We start from the raw sequence: 17,210 nt of genomic DNA, 5'->3' as shown, positions 1-17,210 counted from the left end.
ATCTCTCACAGCCACAACTGGGCAGATGCTCCTGGCATCCGGTGGGTAGAGGCCCAGGATGCTATTAAACATTCCCCAGTGCACAGGATATAAAGTATTACTCTGCACAAAATGTCAACAGTGTGTCAGTGAAACACATATGTGGTGGAACACCAATTCAAGTGCCCGCCATCCAACGCCCCAAGGAGCGCTCGGCATTCTGGTACCACCTCCCTAAGTGGTCTCCTAATTCCAGTAAGAAAATGCACTGGGGAGGTGCCTGGGCAGCATGAAGGGAAGAAAGGGAGCTGAACTCCTCAAGATCTTTGAATTGAACTTTTCTAACAATATCAACCTTGTCACATGTCTAAACGTTGACAAACACTTGAGAGAAATGAGTGAGCCTATTGGGAAAGCAGGTGCTTCGGCTAAAAATGACCTTGCTGCTAGAAACACCTACCGTTTTTTACTTTTCTGGGACCAGAATCAACCACGTTGGGTACTAAGCAGATGAAAGGCAGGCAGGCCCCAGGGGAAGTCAGTCCTGGCCTGATCAGTGACTTAGCTAGGTGACCCGGAGCCAATCAAAGCTCCGCTCTGGTGCCTCCCTTTGTGACGTCGGAGGGTCACATAACTTCTGGAAATACAAATGCAAGGTGGCACTCTAAACCAAATCAAGAAACCGGAAACTGGTGCGATCACTTACCATCCTGCTTGGGAGATGTTTCTTTGGGTTCCTTCTTATTTTTACGACCCTCCCGCCCAGAATGGTCTTCTCCTAAATCTATGACAAGTTCACTTTCTGAATCGGAGTCCAGGCCCAAATGTACTGTTGGGGAATCGGTCTCATCTTTCCCCTTCAGTTTATCCTTTGTGGGATGAGGGGAGGCTTTCGCTTTTTCTGAAAAGTCCTTCTCAGGCTGGGGGCTTGCCTTTTCCTTGACCGAGCCCGGATCAGCTTTCTCGCTGGCTGGTGATGTGCTTTTCAGCTCCTCCTTAGTCTCCACAGGGTTGGCCAGTTTGGGCTTTTTTTTGACAGCCGATGGCTCTTTGTCCATCTGACTACCCTCTTTGTCTTCTGCGTCTTCTGGCTCATTCTTGGACTTCTGCTCATCGTCACTGATATACTCACTATCGCTACTATCAGACTTCTCGGAATCTTCCGAATCACTGTGCTCTACGGCCGTGTAAACATCTTCTGAGATTTCGTTTATGCCTAAATTCAAAGAGAAAACCCAGCATGTGGCGTAGTCACAAAATAAAGAGCAGGACCTACAACGCAAACATTTTCCACGCCAAATGCTGGAATAAAAAAAAAAAAAACCATTTCAAATCTCATCACACTGGCCTGGTGGGGTTACCAGTGAGCTAGCTGCAGCTGACAAATGGAACTTGGGTTTGCAGAGGGTTTCAGTTACTGACATTCAAAGATGACAAGGGACCAGACAACGTAAATTTTAAATTTATCCGGAGCTACATCTTTGCATCACTGATAACTAATTGGGATGTAGAGAATGGGAGGGATTGAAGGGAACAACAGAGATGAGCTGTTAAAACGGATCCATTTTACAGATCAGAAAATAGAGGCCCAGAGAAATCACTTTATCCTAGGACATAAAGAAAACCAAGACAGAGGGAAGGCCAGAACACTGGGCTCCTGATGGACCACCAGCACTGTTCCTGCGAATTCCCAAAGCATTCAAGTCCTTTTCCCTTTGTGTCCAGGCCTCCAAGAAATAAACCAAAGCCTTAAAGCAAAGATTGCCAACTCACAGCCCACAAGCCACATCTGGCCAGCACACAAATGTTATGTAGAAAGCAAGAGCTTGGCCCAGCAGGTATTTTGTTGTTTGTTTGTTTTTCACTTAGAACGACCATATTGCCCAATTCACAAGTCAGGAAATTTCACCCAGAAATCAAGACAGCAGGCTTGTGTGGAAAGAGCAGAGGATCTGGCCACTCTGGGTCACAGGCCTACAAGGCAATGGCTGGCTGGAGCCACGAAGCCACTGGCTGCTTCCCTCAGGGACACGCCATCCCTCCAGCTGACCCCAGCGCCCAGCCCTCCCTCCTGCTCCCTGAGCTGATGCAGAGGCGAGCTGCCATCTTGTCCGCCCTGTTCTTCCACGGACAGCGGAGTCAAGAACAAAGTCACGCATCTCCACATCTCTATCCAAAGCCAGACAGAATGACAACGTAGCAGGTGTTTCTCACTCTCTCTCTCTCACACACACACACACACAAATGGGCAAAAGCATATTCCATTTAACCCATTTATGTGTCCTGCTCCCAATAATGAGTGGCATCTGGCCGCAGGTAAACAATACTATACCCTAAAATGCTGAAATGAGAAAAACCCAATCTGTACTTCTTCATTCTAGAGCCATGGCCACTATGAATGAGGTCACTGTCCTGACCCAGACACACTGAAAGGAAACCTGCAAACAGACAAAAACCATGAGCAGCCCAGCAAAATCATTATAGAATTATATGCCTCCACCCAGGGCTCAATCCAAACCAGGAGAAGCCAAAATACAGAAACTCAGATCTGGTATAACTTCTGGGTCCCTAAGGCTTATGCTACTGTAGTTAACAATCAGACACAAGTACAAATGTGACCACATTTGTGATAAGAAAGGCTTGGATACCAGAGCCCAAAGGCCATGAATTCAAATCTTGCTCTTGCACTTTTATTCACTGTGTGACACTGAACTAGTGACCTAGCTCTCTCTAAGCCTCAGTTTCTTCATCTGCAAAATGGGACTGATAATGGTATCAACCTCCCAGGACAATCTATGCACCGTGCACAGTACAGTGCAAGGTATGCAGGAAACAGTCGGTAAACAGAAATATTAAAATTCTTATTAACATTAATAATAAATCGAGGAGTTAGACCAGCTGCATGGAAGGACCCAAGGTGCTTATTTAAATGGCCTGCAAAATTTCAGCCATGCCATTCAAAGTCCTAACCAAACAGAAAATCCAACAAGGAATGTCCTCCTCTGGCCCTTCTGGATGACTCCTGACTACAGCTTACTCATCCCAAGGCCCAGGGAACCCAGACACTGTAAACCTCACCCTGGTGTGGCTCTCTCTCCTGAGGCCAGCCATCCCCTACTTCTCTGCAAACACCCTCCTGGCTTTGTTTACTTCGTCAACAAATATTCCAGAGCATCTACTATGTACACAAGACCAAGTACCGTGGAGAACATAAATGCTTATAAGGCAACCTCCCTGTCCTCTAGGAGCTTCCAGTCTAGCTTCCAGTCCAGAGGGAACCCCTCTCCCAACACAGAGACTGCGGATGCTTCCAAGCAGTAAAGTGCCACAGGAGGTGGCAGATGGGGAGGGGAGGGCAATCAGAAGAGACTTCCTGGAGGAGGTGATGCCGGAGCTCAGCCTTAGGGAAAGGATTTAGGTAGGCAGTGTGAAGGCAGGCAGCACAGGGAAGAGGAAGGGAGGCAACAGGTATAGAAGCAGGACACGTGTGCCAGGTGGGAAGGGCTCAGGCCGCAGCAGAAGAGTTTGTGTTGGACATGTGTGGAACACACTTGATCCTGACAGTAGGAACCTGACGTGCACGGACAGGGAGCACAGGGGCAAACTCAGGAGGATCCTTCCACTTTCAAAATCCCCTACCACCTGCACCTCAAGTCTGCAGGCTGCCACAACCAGAGAATAAGCTGGGTGGAATTCAAAGAACCCTTCTAGGGGCGCATGGGTGGCTCAGTTGGTTAAGCATCTGCCTTTGGCTCAGGTCATGATCTCAGGGTCCGGGGATCGAGCCCCGCATCGGGCTCCCTGCTCAGCAGGGAGTCGGCTTCTCCCTCGCCCTCTGCCCCTCGCCCGCACTTGTGATTTCTCTCCCTCAAATAAATAATCTTAAACAAACAAACAAAAAACCCCACAAAGAACTCTTCTGAACCACTAACTAGCAAATCTGAAACATTCTGCCCTGAGTGGAGCTATACTTTAGTAGCACACACAAGGCCAAGGTCAAGCAGCTGCTAACAGCAGCTAAGGTCCAACTCTGGCTTCATTCGGGCCGTGACCCTACAAAGAGTTAACGGTGATGGTGGTGACAGTGCCTGGGCGAGCAAACCAAAGGACATACCTAATTGTGCTTTGCAACTCTCTATGGTCTTGTCGAGATTTAGCTGGAACCTGCTGCGAATCTGCCGCTTAGGGGAGATGAGAGGAACAGGCGCCGTCTGCTGCTGGACCGACTCGCTCAGCTCCTTCAGGTCCATCTCGGCCTTGCTCCGATCTGGAAGACACGGTCACCCCTCGTCAAGCAGGCGCTGGCCGGAGGAACAGGCAACACTCACCGCTTAGCTTCCTTCTCGCAAACACGCGCTCTAGAACACGGCGGGGAGAGAAACCTCAAACCTTCTTACTGTTTGTCCCAACAACATCATCTGCTCGATGACGGGCTGATTTGGAGATAATAGCCCGCGAACACATTTGGCAGATTTACCCAGTCTGCTGAACAGTCGCCTGGGTGGCTTTCAATATTTAAAATGCACAATCCAGCCAGATGGTTGTCTGTGGAACTCCGCGTCATTAGGGAGCTCGAAAGCCTAAGGTTACAGTAATATATTCAATCTCACTATCAGCAAAGTCACATCGAGCCTGGCCAGAGTGTGTTTTTTAACACAGGCTGAGATCAGAGAGGGCTTGTACCCAAGAGACCCTGAGCGCCTCCCCCCCACAAGCCCACCCCAGAGCACACACACGTAACTGGAGGCCCAATTCCTCATTTACCACAGACTTCACTTTTTGTTCCTAGTCGACCGAGACTGGAGCTCAAGTCAGAAAAGGCCGGCGAATGCCAGAGAGGCAGACCTCCTCCTTTTGGCCCAGGCATCCATCTGAAGACAGGTGAACAGATTAGCCCTGGATATTCAACCTGTGTCTTCTCGCTCAGATACGGTGCAAGCTCCTCACCCTAGTCCCAGGCAAAGGCCTCTGACGGAGGATTCAGGGCCAGGGGTCCGGCTGCCCTCCCCACTTCGGCCATGGGCTCCTTATATGACCAACTAGATCAGATTCCAAGGGTCTGTGAGCTTGCATTGCTTGAATTCCTTCCCCACCTCCTCTAGTACCCCCCGAAACAGAAGAAAGGGACAAAACGAAGGTGTCTGCACAGTCCCAGAATGCAATGAGACTTCACAGGCAGGGAGCACTTTCAGCCACCCTGCCTGCCATCCTCTGGCGTGTCCCCTCCCTCTCCAAACGACCCCAAGCAGAAAATGCGGGGTACACGCCCTGCCCTGGCCGATCCCAGAAAAACAACTGGAAAGCATGTGGCATCCATCAAGGACAAAGACAAGAAGTCACCTCTGAGCCTGCTGCCCTCACCCAGGAGCTCACTCTCAGATGTCCTCCACTTCCCTGCTACCCCACTCCAAGTGCCACCTCCAACCAGCAGGCTGTGCAAGACACCAGGGTATAGTCTGAGGGCTGGACTACGAGGGCTGCTCAAAACCTTCACTCTCTTCTCGTTTCCATTTTCCAACATGACCCACACACCTTCCCCTTCGCCCAGGAACAGGGCAGTCTCTCACCCTGCATACCTAGAGATTTGTTCCTTTAAAGCGACTGGAGGGAGGCAGCCTCCCAAGAGCCCCACCCAGCCCACTCGCAGCTAACCAGAGCAATGAACGGTTCCACGATGATTTATCACCATAATGAGGTCCCCACCAAGGTAAGATTAGGAAGGGCCCTTTCCCAAAAACATACTCGGGGGGGGGGGGGGGTGGCAGCCCTCAGGGAGATTCCGGGTGTGAGTTGCTTACAGCAAGCAAATACCATCCTTGTCCTGTGAGAAAGGTCTCTAAGGCTCTAAAATCATTATCAACCTGGGAGTGTGTGTGTCCACGTGCGTGAGCATCCGTGTGCGTATGTGTGTACAGGACTGGACATGCTCACAGAGAGGATGGGGTAAAGGCACAAGCACTTCGGAATGGGGGAAAGAATCTTCATGCAAATTCACCCGAGAAGCACCTTACAAAGAGAACACACAGAGTGAAACAGTAATAAAACAGCAAGGTGAGGGGCGCCTGGGTGGCTCAGTCGGTTAAGCATCTGCCTTCGGCTCGGGTCATGATCCCAGGGTCCTGGGATTGAGCCCCATGTCGGGCTCCCTGCTTGGCGGGAGGCCTGCTTCTCCCTCTCCCACTCCCCCTTGCTTGTGTTCCCTCTCTCGCTGTCTCTCTCTCTGTCAAATAAATAAATAAAAATCTTTAAAAAAAAAAATATTTAAAAAAAACAGCAAGGTGAAAAAGGAGGAGGAAGAGGACCAGGGAAACCGAAAGAAAAAAGAAACCTCCAATTCAAGAGCAGGACGAGGAGGACTTAAGGTTTCAACAGTTAAGCTGCAGACATGACAGGAAAGGGGGGGAAGGATATGAAGCCTGTCTCATAACTTCCGCTTTCAGAAATGAGAAAGCGGGCTGGATTCCTAAGGGGAAAGGCAGCCTTTCAAGTATAAAGTTGTCAAAGAAGTATCTCACAAAACCACTTTCCATCGGTGTCCTCAATAATGTTCCACACAGCAGTTACCAAAAAAAAAAACAAAACACCATCTACTCTACCAGGAGCCAACAAACTTTTTCTGTAAAACACTAGAGAGTAAATTGGGCTCTGCAGGCCATATAGGCTCTGCTGCCAAAGTGGCCATATATATGTAAACAAATTGATGACACTGTGTTCCAATGAAACTTTATTTACAAAAAGAGGTGGGGGGGCTAGATTTGGTCCAAAGGCCATAAAATTTACCATCCCCATTTCTAATGCACCGACTGCTAATCTGGGCTGCACAATGAAATCGCCTATAGAGTTTAAAAAAAAAAAAAAAAAAAAATCCCAATGCCTTGGTCCCCCTCCCAGAGAATGTGAATTAAATGGCCTAGGGGAAGGTCTGGACACTGGCCCTTTAAAGTACCCCTGACAGGGGTGCCTGGGTGGCTCAGTTGGCTGGGTGGCTGCCTTTGGCTCAGGTCATGATCTCGGGGTCCTGGGATCGAGCCCCGCATCGGGCTCCCTCCTCCGTGGGGAGCCTGCTTTTCCCTCTGCCACTCCCCCTGCTTGTGTTCCCTCTCTCACTGTGTCTCTCTCTGTCAAATAAATAAATAAAATCTTTGGAAAAAATAAATAAATAAATAAAGTGCCCCTGAAAGGCCGCCAGGCTGGCTCAGTCGGTTGAGCATGTGACTCCTGATCTCAGGGTCACGAGTTCAAGCCTCCCATTGGGCATGGAGCCTACTTAAAAAAAAATAGTAAGATTTTTAAAAAAGTACCCAAGATGATTCTAACTGGCAGCTAAGGCTGAGAATGCCTGTATTAGTCCAATCTTCTATGTGAGTAAAAAAAACTCCTCCTGGGGCGCCTGGATGGCTCAGTCAGTTAAGACTCAGGTCATGATCTCAGGGTTGTGAGATCGAGCCCCAAGTCAGGCTCCATGTTCAACGAGGAGTCTGCTTCTCTCCCCCTTCCTCTGCCCCTCCCCACCGCTCATGCGCACTCTAAGATAAATAAATCTTTAAGAAAACCAAAAAAAGAAAACTCCTCCTGATTTGCCTTAACCTTTGTATATCTGTGTTAACCTTCTAAACCTAGGGTTCATTAAGAGAGACCGACACCTCGCCGGAACACTCCTCTGTGTGTGCGTAACTATGTGTCTAACAGTAAATGCCATCTCTTAACTGTAGCCTAAAAAGGCTGAACTCTGAAATACTCATTATCAAGAGGAATGAAAAGAACGTAAAGCACCTCATTTTACAGTTAAGGTTTCTCCGGTCAATAACCTACATTAATGTTTATTCTAACAAGAAACCACCGGAAGCCAGGAGGGGACGGGGATCAGGTCCCTGGGAGCAGACCTTCAGGAGTTTAGCCAAATCTAATTAACTTTCTCTAATTTTCAGCTGCGTTTTGAGTTTCCCTCTCCTCCACAGGGAGAAAGAAGAGCTTCTTTCTCGTTTAGCTAATAGTGGCTTATCGGGACTACTTCTACCCTTGCCCTTCTATATCGGGAATGTCTTCAGAATCCACCTTTGCTGCCAACATTTTGAACTTTTCTGCTGATATGAAGACAGCTTAGGCTATAAATGGAAACCAGGGATGAAAAAAAATACCAACGCTAGAGAAAGAGACACGATCTTACATTTCTGGAGGGAGCATAAATCAGAAGCATCCCTTTAGAGGGCAATTTGGCAGTATCTCTCAAAACGTCAACCGCACACGGCCTCTGACCGGAGATTCTACTTCTAGGAACTCATCCTACAGCTACGCTCCCATGTGGGCCAAAAGGATCTTCACTGCAGCTGTTTTCAACACCAAAACAACCTAGAGCCAATACAGAAGGTGCCCAGGTAAATAAGTCAACACTTCATCTTGAAGTGCAACAAAATACGGCTGCTCCAATAAAACCGTCGCAGACCTTTATGTGCTGTTCTGGAAAAGCACAAAAGGTTGGCTAACCTGTTTAATGAAAACGAAGATAACAATTGGCAGAACGCGTTAGCTTTGGTGTGGGGAGAAAAGAAGGAAGTGGAGCACAGATCTGAATATATGTGTTCTTGGGGTTTCTCAATGTTGGCACTATCGGTATTTGGGGCTGGATAAGTCTTTGCGGGGGCGGGTAAGGAGGTGGGAGGCTGGGGGCTATCCTGTGCATTGTAGGATGGCCAGCGCCTTGCTGGCCCCTACCCACCAGGCGCCAGTGGGCACCCATATCCCAGGTGTGACCATGAAAATGTCACTAGGGGCGTGCCCGGCTGGCTCTGTCGGTGGAGCGTGCCGCTCTTGATCTCCACACCCCACACTGGGTGTGGAGATTACTTAAAAATAACATCTCCAGGGGCGCCTGGGTGGCTCAGTTGTTAAGCATCTGAGGGTCCAGGGTCCTGGGATTGAGCCCCGCATCGGGCTCCCTGCTCTGCGGGAGGCCTGCTTCTCCCTCTCCCGCTCCCCCTGCTTGTGTTCCCTCTCTCGCTCTCACTGTCAAATAAATAAAATCTTTAAAAGTAATAATAATAACAACATCTCCAGAGACTGCCAAACAAAAATCACCCAGGTTGAAAACTCCTGGTGTATATATAGAAGAGCTCTCCAAGAAACTAAAAAGAGGTAACCATGGTCACTTGTTGGGAGGGGCAGGTGATCAGAGATTATGGACAGGCTGGCTTTTCATTAAACATCTTTCTGTCCTTTGAAATTTCTCTTACCGTGTGCCTTCATGACTCGTTAAAATAAACTTTTTCAAGAAAATATAAGCACGTCTTCAATTAAAAAAAATAATAGATTTCTTGGAGTGCCTGGGTGGCTCAGTCGGTTAATTGTCCCACTCCTGATTTTGGCTCAGGTCATGATCTCAGGGTCATGATATCGAGCCCCGCATCAGGCTCTGGGCTGCTTGGGATTCTCCTTCTCCCTTTCCCTCTGCACACCCCCCAAACTACCCCCTCTCACGAGCTCCCTCTCTCAAGGGGAAAAGAAAAACAAAAGAAATAGATTTCCTTTGTTCAAAAGCTGCTGGGTGACTATAATGGATGGACTTCCAGGAGCTACAAAATGGTGGCTCCTTCGAGGGAACAATATCATCCAGACCAGAGACCCTGGCAAATATATCTTATCAATCAAAGCCACGCAGAGATCTTCCTCACTTCACCCACTGGGAGGAAAAAAAATCAAGGCAACCTGTGGGAAGCCTGGGCCCCCAGTGTTGCATCCAGGCTCTCAAAGGATGCCTGACTTCAAGGTATCACTTTATCCAGAGAAAGGAGACCTCCCATCAGTGACAGCTAAGGAATAAACATGCAGCAACACTCTGGGTCTGACAACTTCACATTGCTGTCAGCATCTCTGACTGAGCATCCAGACACATTTGTGTCACCAACAGGATCACTGAACTGCTGTGTTTGTTCAGCCCAAAGCAAACACCCTGTGTGTTAAGAGGAGACGAGATTCCCAGAGAAGCAAACGGGAGTCTAGAAGAAAAGAATCAGGCCTTCCTTCTCTCGTTCTTATTCATGACTTATTTTCCATACAGTCACAGAAAGGGGCTGTAACCATCCACCAGGCTTCGGCTCCTTGTTTTAAAGCAGACAGGAGGCCTGAGACAGCAAATGAGAGGCCTGTACATTAGCAAGCAGGGAGGAAACAGTTTCTGTGAAAGCCTTCCCCTTTGTCATGCGCCAAAATTAATTCTAAGAATCACAAATCCAACAGATGACCCACTGGGCTGGGTTTTTGTATTTTGGGTTGGATTTATTTGTTTCGCCCAAAAAAGAGTTTTCATTTTTAATGCAACTGATTGCCGACTTTTAAAAACAGGAGAGTTCATATAAAAATCTGCATTTCTGTGTTCAGAGTCTGACAACACAGGTTCAACTTGGGGGAGCTTCATCCTTCAGAAAAGCAATCTGTCCTCCATGGGACCACCTGTTCAAAATCGTCACCTTACCCCCTGACCCCTACAGCTAGGCCGACTTAGACAAGGGCATCAGAGGCAGTGTCCAGAGCCCACCAGCATCCAAACACGGCCCCATCTTGCAGCGTGCCGGCTCACATATCGTGGTTAAGAGTATAAACTACAAGGCAGACAGGCCTGAGTCCACAGGCCAAACATGACCGCAGACCACAGGTGATCCTGGCTGGGCAGGTAACTGCTTCCCTGTGCCCCAGTTTCTTTTTTTTTTTTAAGGTTTTAGTTATTTGACAGAGAGAGACACAGCGAGAGAGGGAACACAAGCAGGGGGAGTGGGAGAGGGAGAAGCAGGCCGCCCGCAGAGCAGGGAGCCCGACGCGGGGCTCGATCCCAGGACCCTGGGATCATGACCTGAGCCAAAGGCAGATGCTTAAGGACTGAGCCACCCCGGCACCCCTGCCCCAGTTTCTTCTACCTCATTGAAATGGGGCTGTTATCTACACCTTGAAGGTTGTTGTATTTTCTTAATAGTTTTAATTTACAGAGAGTAAAATCTGGGGGGAAATACAGTTGTAGGAGTTTTAACACCTGCTTATAAATATGTGTAACCACCACCACACACAGAATGCAGAACAATGTCAAAGGCCAAAGAATCCCTTTGTAGTTTATAGTCAAACCCTCCCCCCCAACCCCCCCCCCAAACAATCACTCCTGGTTTCCACGTAATTTTGTCTTTTCCAGTTGTGTTTTTTTTTTTAATGAAATACCATTTTGTTAGATATAATAATGTTGTCAGCATCCCCAGCGCAGTCTCATTTCTGTCTGCTCAAAGTAGTTACATGGATGCCAGACATAAAAAAAAGCCCCATGGGGCGCCTGGGTGGCTCAGTCGGTTAAGTGTCCGACTCTTGATCTCAGCTCAGGTCTTGATCTCAGGGTCATGAGTTCAAGCCCTCCACTGGGCTCCACGCTGGGTGTGGAGACTACTTAAAAAGAAAAAACAAAAAAAAGAAGTCCCATATAAAGCACCTGCCCCATCCCCAGATAAGCTCTTGAGGATTATTTAGAACTTCCCTCCACTGTCTGATCCTTCTACCCAGCCATGACACTTTTCACTGGTCCCTCTCTGATCCTCTTCCCGTTAGGTAACTGAAATGCCAACCCAATGCTTTCATTCCTACTGACAAGGCGTGTGTCCTAGAACGGAAGAAGCTGGAGAGGGGGACGCTTCTGCACAGGAGAGCCTCAGGTCCCACACAACAGGAAGAAGTCCTTCACTGCCACCACAGGTAAGCCAAACCAAAAGACCCCCCAGCCATCACAAGGATGTCCAAGACCGCCTGGCTTAGGGAAGGAGCTATTCTTACCACACATGACTGACAGAGAGAAAACATGACCATGAGAACTGCCTCTGCACAGTGTTCCTTTTTGGGGTGTGGAGGTGGAGGGAGGGTGTGAGAAAGCAAACCACACTGCTGAGATCAATGAACGTTTCCCAAGGGAGCATATGGGTCCCCTTTTGTGCAAGTGAGCAATTCGCACCAGCCAATCTGAGCTGGGGCCCCAAAAGTTACCACTCTGCCTGCTGGACCACATCCAAGCTGCACTAAGGGGGGAGCCAGGACGAGCCAGGCTCTGGGCTCCGTGGAGACACGGGCTTCCTCCAGCCCTGCGGCCTACTGGCTCCGCGATCCTGGGCACCTGCAGCCTCCCCTCCAGACCTCCATCTCTCCATCTGAAAGGGCACTGCAGGACAAGATCAACCTGGAGAGTACTGGCCTCCAGAGGCTGTGAATTCACACGTGAGCATCACTCCACACAGGGAGCTGCCCCTCCCTCCCTTCCTAAAACCCTGGATTCTCGAGCCTCCCTTCCCAGCTGTGACAACCAAAAATGTCTCCAGACATTGCCAAGTGTCCCCTGGAGGGGAATGAGGGAACTGTCCCTGGGGAAGAACAGCTGACAGGCTATTTTCAACACGGCACTCAGCGTGGTCCTTCTAAAATGCTCAGTTCACATCCCTCCATTGCTCCAACAGCTGCACCCCATGGTCCGCCCCAGGGTCCGCACCGGGTCCCAGGGCTGATGGACCTCAGCTCCTCAACTTCTCCCCTTCACCCACTGGGACAGGCCACCTGGGCCTCCCTGTCATTCCTACAGCACAGGGAGTTCATCCCTTACCCCAAGGCCTGTAAATCTCTAGTTCCTCCTACAATGTTTTCCTCCCAATACAGGGATGGCTGGTTTTTCTTGTCAGGCAAATCTAGGTTTAAATACTACCTCACAGAGGCCTTCCCTAAACACAGCCTCTTCCAAACCACCCCCATCCTGCGTATCTCTCTCCTTATCATGTTAGCACACTTTACCTTCTCTCACGGGGTGAACTGTCTTGTTTATTTACCTTATTTGTTTTTCACTTTCTAGAACCAAGCTCTGCATAAGAGCAGGGCCCTTGCTCACCACTCCCTGCCCCATGCCTGAAAGAGCACACAGCATGTAATAGATGCTCAATAAAAATCAAGGATCATGATGGAATGAATCAATAAAATAACTTCACAAATGGGTATTTCCCATTTCCTGTGATAATTTTTCTGAAGACTTTTGCCTAAGGTAGTGCTTTTAAAAAAAAAACAAATGAGGGGCACCTGGGTGTTTCAGTCGGTTAAGCATCTGCCTTCGGCTCAGGTCATGATCTCAGGGTCCTGGGATTGAGTCCCATGTCGGGCTCCCCGCTCAGCGGGGAGTCTGCTTCTCCCTTTCCCTCTACCCCTCCTCCCCAGTTGTGCACACACTCTATCTCTCTGAATAAATAAAATCTCTTAAAAATAAATTAAAAATTAAAAAACCAAATGAACTCCAATGGCGGGAAAAAAACAACCTACTAAGTCAGGGATAAAGACGAGCATTTTTTTAAAAATTAGAAGAGAATTAAAAAAACAATATATCAAAATATACTGCACATAAAGTAAATACTGATTCATAAAACTTTACGTACATCACGTGTGTGTGCATATAAAACATTAAACATATATACACGCATAGGATGCCTGAGTGACTCAGTTAAGCGGCCGACTCTTGATTTCAGCTCAGGTCATGGTCTTGGGGTCATAAGATCAAGCCCCTTGACGGCCTCCACGCTCTGTGGGGAGTCTGCTTGAGATTCTCTCTCTCTCCCTCTGCCCCTCCCCGAGCTCATGTGCTCTCTCTCTCAAATAATCTTTAAAAAACAAACAAACAAACAAACAAAAAACCTATAATACACATATATAAGAACCAGGTTACTGGGGTCAAGGGCAAGAAATGGTTGTAAACACCAGCCTAAGGTACTTCAAGATGAAACAACTTTGCATGTCAACAAGCCCCAGGAAATCCCTTACTTGCTCCTCTTACCAATCTCTCTTCATCTTTGTCCAGTGTACCTTTTAAATATTTTGCAAAGAGAGAAGAGTTCAGAGCTCAAGAACCACACACAAAAGAGGACATCACAACTTGCAAGAATATTCATAGTTGCCGCAGAAAGAGAATTCCAAAAATTCCCACTGACCCAAGTTAAGATTCAGGATGCTTCCAGTGGTGGACGTTTTGTCTGTTTTCGTCGTGATGGGTGTTGATGCTTGAGGAGAGAAAGTTTTCGGGCTGCCGGATAAACTCCCTGCTTGTCCCGTCTTTGCAGAGGCTGGTGAAGCTGAAAAAGTATGTTCATTGTTAAAAAATGAATTTACAAATAAATAAATAAATAAAACTTTTTAGGGGGAGAGGAGAGAAAGTGTATTTGATTTCAACAAGGCCCCCAGAGCGCCACAGATGGGGAGCAGCGGGAAGGGCTGGCCATTTATGTCAAGCACAGGATTTACCCAAAATGTTAAACCGTTAAAGCTTCGAAGGAAGAAGGCCTCCCCAGTCATTCTATTAAACACAAAGCTCTAAGACAAATTGGCTAAGCTGCCACTGAAATTGGTTTGGCCCATTCACGGGTGTAAATCTCAAAATAAATAGAGATTAAACCAGCCCCTACCACAGTCCAGATGCAGAGACCGGAGCCAGGCTTACAAATGGCATGCCGTCCATTTGTGGGAGATGCAGGAGCCGGCCTGCATAGGCACTGCACCTGCCAGAGGCCGAGTCGACCCCTTGGGAGATCTCCGGCTTCCCGTTTCAAAGGTTCTGTGAGGCTGAATGAAGCCAAATTCAGCACCAGATGGAGTGAGGGCGTCACTGGTCAATTATCTCCCTCCTTACTATGTTCCAAACTTTTATAGGAGAATAGAGAACCGTACCTAAGCCCAAGTCTTTTAAAAATACCTTACAACTACCTATATACTGCTCCCCTGAACCTCATCCACTGAGCTGGGGGTAGGACAGAAACCACACCATGTGACAAAATGGGAGTGTTCAGATAGGCCATGCCTCCGGGAGATCCTGCCCCTTTGCCTAAATAGCCTGCCATTGGGGCGCCTGGGTGGCTCAGTCGTTAAGCGTCTGCCTTCAGCTCAGGTCATGATCCCAGGGTCCTGGGATCGAGCCCCTCATCGGGCTCCCTGCTCCGCGGGAAGCCTGCTTCTCCCTCTCCCACTCCCCCTGCTTGTGTTCCCTCTCTTGCTGTGCCTCTCGCTGTCAAATAAATAAAATCTTTAAAAAAAATAAAACTAAAAAAATAATAATAAATAGCCTGCCATTACTGGGACTGTGCTGTTACTAAATTCATGCCAGACAACAAAATGGCCAGCCTTCCTCAGACGCATAAGAAACATGGACTTTGCAATGATCTGGTCCTTAAGAGAAGCTGTTGATGGCAAAGGGGTTACAAATCGGAACATCCTGGGGACTTCAAAAGTGCTCAGACACTTTGGTGGATGCTTGCCTCAGTTTGCTCACCTGCCAAATGGGAAGATACTCAAAGTGAGGATCCAATGGGTGAAATTCATATACCTGCTCAGCTCTAGTTCCAGGACCTCCCAACGCTAGCTTTAATGTAACAGAAGGGTAAAGACCAGGCACAGACAAGGGGGAGCTGCAAGCACGTATCGGGAGCCAGACACTGGGTTTAAAGTCCAGCTCTGCAGCTGACTTGCTAGATGTCCTTGGGCAAGCTACCTGAGGTCTGTGAATCTCCTTTCCTGCTAGCCTCAAAGAGGGACGTTGATAACATAATACAAAGGGACTGATAAAAGTACCTACCTCATCAAGTTGTAATGATCAAATAAGCATCTAAACAGTGCCTGGCATCAGTTAAGTACTATATTATTATTTGCTATCAGTGTAGTAGTATTTTCTATTTCCCCATTAACCTCGAGGGCTTTAGTTTCAATCATCTAAACCAGTAGTTTTTGGCCAGGAGTGATTTGGCCATCCAGGACACACTAGGTAATGTCTGCAGACATTTTTGGCTGTCACCACTGGGGGAGGGGAGGGTGCCACTGGCGTCTAATAGGTGAAGACCAGGGATGCTGCTCAACAACCTATAAAGCACAGCCCCCCAAAACAAATAATTATCTTTGGTCTCAAAGGTCAGTAGTGCTGAGGTTCATAAATCCACAAAGGGATGAAGTGGGCTTGTCTCTGGGCATCCTTTACCTCATCTTGCAAATGAGGAGGGCAGGTGGAGATGAGATGCGCTAATCCACGTCAAGTGGTCCTTAGCAAAGGCTCAATCAACACTTGAAATTATTTTGAGAATTAAGTTATTTTTAAATAGTAAATTAACTTCATTTTGCTGTAAGGATGGACAAATGCCTGGCCCAACACCTGATACACAACATTCTGTCCAATGAGAGCGGCAGTCGCTGTTACGAGCGCTGTTACTATGACCCCTGGTACCATAAGAACAAGTAGAACTAGTAGAACTAAAGTACCTGGCCCACCAAAAAAAAAAAAGAGAGAGAGAGCATCAAAGGTATCAAAGGTAAAGGCACTGCAAAAGACGTAAGTATATGAGCAATAAAATCTTTAGTCTTGGCGCCTGGGTGGCTCAGTTGGTTAAGCGACTGCCTTTGGCTCGGGTCATGATCCTGGAGTCCCGGGATCAAGTCCCACATCGGGCTCCCTGCTCGGCAGGGAGTGTGCTTCTCCCTCTGACCCTCCCCCCTCTCATGTGCTCTCATTCTCTCTCTCTCAAATAAATAAATAAAACCTTTAAAAAAAAAAATCATTAAAAAAATCTTTAGTCTTGGGCGCCTGGGTGGCTCAGTCGTTAAGCGTCTGCCTTCGGCTCAGGTCACGATCCCAGGGTCCTGGGATCGAGCCCCGCATCGGGCGCCCTGCTCGGCGGGAAGCCTGCTTCTCCTTCTCCCACTCCCCCTGCTTGTATTCCTGCTCTCGCTGTCTCTCTCTGTCATATAAATAAATAAAATCTTTAAAAAAAAAAAACTTTAGTCTTGGGATTTTCTTTATTACTCATTCACTTGTATTCTACCTACTTCCTTCCAAAAGAGATTTGAAGTGGCTGAAACCTCTCTGGGAGGATGAAAGACCAGGGCCTCTCACACTGTATTCTCCTACACAAACCAGCAACCACGTAGAGCAGGAAGGGTCCTCTACTAGCCAAAGCACTGCGTGCAACTGCAAGGCACTTTAACAAAAAAGCCTAACCAGAAAGGGTGAACCATAACAACACATGCAAACGTGCAATTGCACACAGAACTCAACCACGAAGAGTCTACAGTTCCCGACTTAATAATAACAGCTCCCGTGAACAAAGTAAGGAAGGCGGGGGCGCCTGGCTGGCTCGGTCGGAAGAGCATCCAACTCTTGACCTTGGAGTTACGAGTTCGAGCCCCATGCTGGATGTAGAGATTACTTT

At 48.1% G+C, this 17,210-nt stretch overlaps 1 protein-coding gene and 1 long non-coding RNA gene across 20 annotated transcripts in view; one reads left to right on the top strand and one right to left on the bottom strand.

Moving 5' to 3' along the window:
- The window catches only part of ZMYND8 (zinc finger MYND-type containing 8), a 124,201-nt gene that overhangs the window by 27,900 nt on the left and 79,091 nt on the right, over positions 1 to 17,210 (bottom strand). For 18 of the 19 annotated variants that reach the window (XM_081832621.1, XM_081832623.1, XM_081832620.1 and 15 more), the window contains 3 exons: positions 13,956 to 14,096; positions 4,094 to 4,246; positions 686 to 1,195 (listed from right to left, as the gene is read on the bottom strand). In XM_081832621.1, the coding sequence (XP_081688747.1) occupies positions 686 to 1,195; positions 4,094 to 4,246; positions 13,956 to 14,096 (804 nt within the window). The remainder of the gene's footprint in view (positions 1 to 685; positions 1,196 to 4,093; positions 4,247 to 13,955; positions 14,097 to 17,210) is intronic. The other variant, XM_081832636.1, reaches the window with a different exon arrangement.
- Positions 7,947 to 13,962, top strand: LOC115944638 (uncharacterized). Its single transcript, XR_004079168.2, has 3 exons — positions 7,947 to 8,354; positions 11,557 to 11,700; positions 13,826 to 13,962. It is a non-coding gene; the product is annotated as an uncharacterized LOC115944638 (long non-coding RNA).

This window comes from Leptonychotes weddellii, chromosome 10 (assembly GCF_054177405.1).
Source record: "Leptonychotes weddellii isolate Sample4059 chromosome 10, ASM5417740v2, whole genome shotgun sequence".
Lineage (NCBI taxonomy): Eukaryota > Metazoa > Chordata > Mammalia > Carnivora > Phocidae > Leptonychotes > Leptonychotes weddellii.
This window is presented reverse-complemented; position numbering and strand designations above follow the sequence as displayed.